This window comes from Neomonachus schauinslandi, chromosome 16 (assembly GCF_002201575.2).
Source record: "Neomonachus schauinslandi chromosome 16, ASM220157v2, whole genome shotgun sequence".
Classification (NCBI taxonomy): domain Eukaryota; kingdom Metazoa; phylum Chordata; class Mammalia; order Carnivora; family Phocidae; genus Neomonachus; species Neomonachus schauinslandi.
The window spans coordinates 17,066,426-17,071,412 of NC_058418.1; the positions used below are offsets into that span (position 1 = coordinate 17,066,426).

At 53.2% G+C, this 4,987-nt stretch overlaps 1 protein-coding gene across 2 annotated transcripts; it reads left to right on the forward strand.

Annotated features, from left to right (window-relative positions):
- The first annotated feature begins 1,024 nt into the window (after positions 1-1,024).
- Positions 1,025-4,767, forward strand: LOC110590300 (major allergen I polypeptide chain 1-like). 2 transcript variants are annotated; one of them, XM_021701076.1, is made up of 3 exons: positions 1,025-1,087; positions 1,226-1,413; positions 4,272-4,767. In XM_021701076.1, the coding sequence occupies exons 1-3, from the start codon at positions 1,027-1,029 to the stop codon at positions 4,308-4,310; spliced, it is 288 nt and encodes a 95-aa protein (XP_021556751.1). In that variant the 5' UTR covers positions 1,025-1,026; the 3' UTR covers positions 4,311-4,767. The 2 variants fall into 2 exon arrangements, with proteins under 2 accessions (XP_021556751.1, XP_021556752.1); XM_021701077.1 differs by lacking the exon at positions 4,272-4,767 and adding an exon at positions 2,500-2,768.
- The last annotated feature ends 220 nt before the right edge of the window (positions 4,768-4,987 follow it).

The window sequence follows — 4,987 nt, forward strand, 5'->3', positions numbered from 1 at the left end:
GCGGGGCTCTAAGGGGTCAAGCACGTGGGAAAGTCTCTCTGATAAGGTGCCTTTTGAAGAGAGCTGAGCAATTAGGCCCTGAATCACGTACTTGGAGGAAGAGCATTCCAGGCAGCGGGGGCCGTTCGTGCCAAGGCCCTGCTGCGGGAGTACAATCTGGAACACAAAGCCCCCGACCACTGGCATGGTCAAGCAGAAGGAAGACCAGTGAGGGAGGAGAGAATGGCAGGGAAAAATTCAGAGAAGCAGCAGGTCTTCGGTGGCGCACCGGGTGTACAAAGCACACAGGGTTTGTAGGCCATAGAAGCCGCTCGGCTTTTCCTCAGATTGTACCTCTGGAAAGAGAACGGTGCGAACCGTATAGAGAAACTCAGAAGAAGAGGCTGGTCAGGGCAAAATGCTATTTCTGAGTTAGACGGAGGTACTGCCAGACTAACCAAGTGACAGGACCCGGTCAGCACAGAGGGGAGGATTCAGGGCTCCAGAAACAGACCCAACAGACTGGCTCAAGGGAGGCCACTGAGCAGGTCAAGGACAGAGATGAGGATGAAGGCAGGGCAGGAGCCACCACAGAGTGGCCTTCCTTTGGCACTTACTAGCTATGAGACCATTGGCTCAGCACTGGGTTTCCTGAAAAATCCCTCAGTTGGGACCAAACGGTCTTCAAGGTCACAGGTAAGAGGCTGACATTGGCCATCATTCGGGAGGCCTGATTTGGGAGACTTTTTGCCCCTTTTCCCAGTCAACCTAGGAAATTTCCATGTGAAACTTCTGGTGTCAGCTGCCACTTGGACAGAGCCCTCAGATGGGGAAGGGAGGCCAAGTTAGTGTCCTTTGTTGACTCAGGGACTTAGGATCTTGCCCACACATCCATCTCCTGCCTCCACAGCCCCAAGGCAATTCCAAGCTGCAGCCCAGAGAGGGCCTCCTGGAAAAGGATGTGTCAGGCACAGGCCCCTCCTGCCCACCTCTCCAGCTGGTATAAAAGGGCTCCAGGCCTGGGAGGGAGCAGCTGTGGCCTGCAGCATGAAGCCGGCTGGTGCTCTCGTGCTCCTCTGGGCTGCCTCGCTCCTGCTCTCGGGCCGAGGTGGGCGCCTAGGGCCACGGGTTCTCCTGGGGTTCCGACGCCTTCCTAGGGCGTTGTGAGCCTGTCAGGAGGAGGAAGGGAGGAGCATGACCTGGCGAAGGTCTTTCGACGGAGTGTCAGCTTATCTTTGTGTTCCAGATTGTAAAATTTGCTCAGCAGTGAGTGATGATGTCACCTTGTTCCTGACGGGCACCACTGAAGAATATGTCCAAGAAGTGGCACAATACCGAAATGAATCTATAATATTGGAAAATGCCAAAAGCCTGAAGGAGTGCATTGATGGGAAAATGACAGCGGACGACAAGACGAATGCTGTCAATGTGCTGGTGGGTCCAGCTCTATGTGTCCCTGTCTCTGGCGCCTGTCTGGGGGTCTGCTCAGGGCGGGACAGGGCAGGGCAGGAGGGGTGGGGGGCACCCATTTTTCTTCTCCACCATAGCCCTTCCCTGGGAATCCAGGATGAGAAAGACCTCGTGGATGGGAAGTAGAGAGGATAGTGTGGGAAAGACTGAGCCCAGCCCTTGAGCTTTCCGGCCGGCCCTGGCTGCTCAGTGCTTCCCGGCCACCAGCCTGGGAGTCTGCAGGCCCTCCTGTGTCCTTGGCATCGCCCAGCCTCAGTGTCAGGTCCTCAGCTCTGGCCTTCCTGACTCCAGCCTCTCCAGCATGTGAGCCTGGATCTTTAAACTGTTAGCATTGGGTCCTTCCTGTCTCCAAACATGGGCTCCTTTACCTTACCTCCTCAAGTTCCCCATTCCATCCCCCCTAAGACCCTCATTTGTCCTCATTCCCTGGGTCCCAGAGATCCATTCTGTGTCTCACCTGCCAGGAGAGTAGAGGGGAGGGGAGGGGAGGGGAGAAGGCAGCTTCCCAAAGCAACCCCCCCGGTCCTTCCCAGGCCTGAGATGCCCCGTGTGGAAAATCACAGTGAATCCTCTCTCTGCTGTCCCAAGAGTGGGAACAAGCTACTGCTTCAAGCAGCAAGTGTCCAAGGGGCAGGAGGACGAAGCAGAGCCGGAGACCCCCAGGTGCCCACAGGTGCATCTGGAGCCCCACCAGGACCTTCTCGGCCGCCTCTTTCCATTCTATCCACAAATGCCCCCCATCCCACCACAGTGACCCCTCTTCTTCCCTCTGCTCCCCTGGAGGAAGAGGCACACCTGGGATTCTCTTGTGGTGCAGGAGATTGGGAGGAATCCACCTTTGCCTGCTCAGATCCAGAAGCCATCCCCCAAACAAACCCGCAGGCTCCTCCCCGGGAAGGGTCCAGTGAGTGTTCAGCAGAGCTCGATGTCTCTCGTACCCCTTGAGGCCTCACCAGGTTTCCTTTATTCCTTTTTTTTTTATTTATTTTTTATTTTTTTTATTTTATTTTTATTTATTTTTTTATTTCCTTTATTCCTTATTCTTTGCAGGATAAAATATACGCAAGTCCTTTGTGTTAACGGAGCCATCTCTTCCAGGAGCCCCAAGGATGTCACTTAACTGATCACTAACTAAGTAGTCTCAGCAGCCTACCATGTCCAGGTGTCTGAGTAAAGGATTCCAGCAATAAAAGCCTTGCAATCCATGGACAGTGCTTGATCCTAGGCCTGGGCTTTGGGGGCGGAGGGGTGTCACAGCGGGGACCTCCAGGGTGCCTTCCCACTGTGGCTAGATTTGAATGCTGCCGGATGTTCTTCCTCCATGGAATGCCATGGGCGGGGTGGGGGCGGGGGGGGGAAATGATAATTAGAAGAGCTGGGGTGGCTGAGCACTTCTGTGCCCCAGGACCCACAGGTGGCACAGGCCGCCTTGCCCAGAGTGAGACCCGGCTCTTGGCCAACGGCCAGCCGCTCTGACGCCCAGGGTCTGGCTGGGGGCTGCTTCTGAGATGGAAAACCGGCCCTGTGATAGCAAGTGGAGTCCAGGGGGCATAAGCAGGTTGTGAGGCAGAGACTCCTCCCATCACAGGTGCCCCAGGATGTGTATTCCACACTCGGCCATTCTACACATCTAAAAGCTCTGGGGCTTTCATAAGGAGAGCTGGGCTCTGAGAGAGATGAGTTGGATGGGTCTTCCAATGTCATGGATAAAGACTCACCCCAGTCCGTGGCAAGTGCAGGGAGTGAGGGGCACCCCATTGAAAGGTGAGAAGATGATGAGTGACGGGCAGTTTGTTCTCACTGAGACACAATTAGTCTCTCGACTGTTGCTCACCTCCCACAGAACTCCCTGGGGACGGCTGGTACACCAGGCATCTCGAAGTTGTCCTTGTGCACTGCCTTCTTCCAACCTGTGGAATCTTTATCTAATCTGGGGCCAGGGTAAAAAAATCAAGTGCAGGGGTGCCTGGGTGGCTCAGTCGGTTAAGTGTCTGCCTTCAGCTCAGGTCATGATCTCAGGGGTCTAGGATCGAGTCCCACTTCAGGCTCCCTGCTCAGCGGGGAGTCTGCTTCTCCCCTGCCCCCCACCCTGCACTTGTGCTCTCTCTCTCTCTCAAATAAATAAATAAAATCTTAAAAAAAAAAAAAGTGGGGCATCTGGGTGGCTCAGTCTTTAAGTGTCTGCCTATGGCTCAGGCCAGGATCCCAGGGTGCTGGGATCGAGCCCCGCATCGGGCTCCCTGCTCAGCAGGAAGCCTGCTTCTCCCTGTCCCACTCCCCCTGTTTGTGTTCCCTCTCTCCTGTCTCTCTGTCTGTCAAATAAATAAAATCTTAAAAAAAAAAAAAAAAGTCAAGTTCAGATGCCCTTCTAAATCCCATTCTGTTTGACATCCAAACTTCGATGGCTTGAAAGGTGAATGTCAGAAACTTGAGGCTTTTGATCTCAGATTCTCACATGACCTTGCCTCTGAGATCATAAAAGCCCTGCCCCGCTTCCACGTAGTCCCACCTAAGTTCACCTGAAGCTGTGGCAGATAATCCCCTCTTGGAGACATCGGCCCTCCTCAAACACCTGCATCTCCCTTCACTGTTCGCTGGCCTTCCCCCCCGACCTGGGAGCTTGCTGAACAACTCTTAGGCTCACTCTGAGAGTGTGAAGGAGTTTATGCCCACAGGCAACCCTCAAACAATACAGATCCCAGCCTCCTCGACTCAGTTATGGAGGCGAATTCCACCCCGTCTCTGATAAGATGTCCCGTGGTCTTGAGTCCCAGTTGCCCAGCCCTGTGGCTTTCCTCACTTTCCTGTTTCACTTCCCTTAGGTTCCTCACCTGAGCACCCTGAGATCACCTCCCAAATAAACTGCCTGCCCCCAAGTCCTCGTGTCTGGGTCTCCTCTGATGGGAACACAAACTGACCCAGTGACCTACGTCCAGCTTCCTGACCAAGAAGGAAAGGCAACCAAGTAGAGTAGAAGACGTTTGGTGAAAGCGGCAAGAGGAAAAGACTGGAAAAGCCTGAGGAGTTTCTTCCATACTGAGGCCATGAGGGGCTAGCCCATCCTACATTCTTTCAAGAGAGGCACAGAAGACATAAGAATAAATCAGAAGGATATCTAACCCATTTTGGTCTAGGTGCCCAGGAAAAAAAAATAAAGCAAGGCCTGAGATTACTGGGGAAGCTCTAGACTAAGAGAGACCCTGAAAGGAGCCCAGGAGGAATAAGGCAAAATGGGCTGCAGGCTGATCATTAAAGTCCAAGGAGACTGTGTACTACTGTCCAGTGTGGTGCACAGTGTGCTCACTGCATCGGCCCAGGCTTACAAAACACCCCACCTCTCAGGAAATGCTGTGAAGTAGGAAAAAAAACAGTGAAAAATAAATTTCTGGTTCTCTTTTCCTTCTCAAAATCCCATGAAAAAGACAGTAAAAGAATTTAGAAGTATAAGCCCACATGGACAAAAGGAACAGCACAGGGATTATCACCAGGTGGTTGAATATAACATGTTTTCAGACAATTGGGTGCCTGGGTGGCTCAG

Bases quoted from the DNA above. Each gene is read 5' to 3' on its own strand.
- LOC110590300 (XM_021701076.1), top strand. From the start codon at position 1,027: ATGAAGCCGGCTGGTGCTCTCGTGCTCCTCTGGGCTGCCTCGCTCCTG. The intron at 1,088-1,225 runs GTGGGCGCCTAG...TTTGTGTTCCAG, and splicing joins GCTCCTGCTCTCGGGCCGAG to ATTGTAAAATTTGCTCAGCA. The intron at 1,414-4,271 runs GTGGGTCCAGCT...CACTTCCCTTAG, and splicing joins CGAATGCTGTCAATGTGCTG to GTTCCTCACCTGAGCACCCT.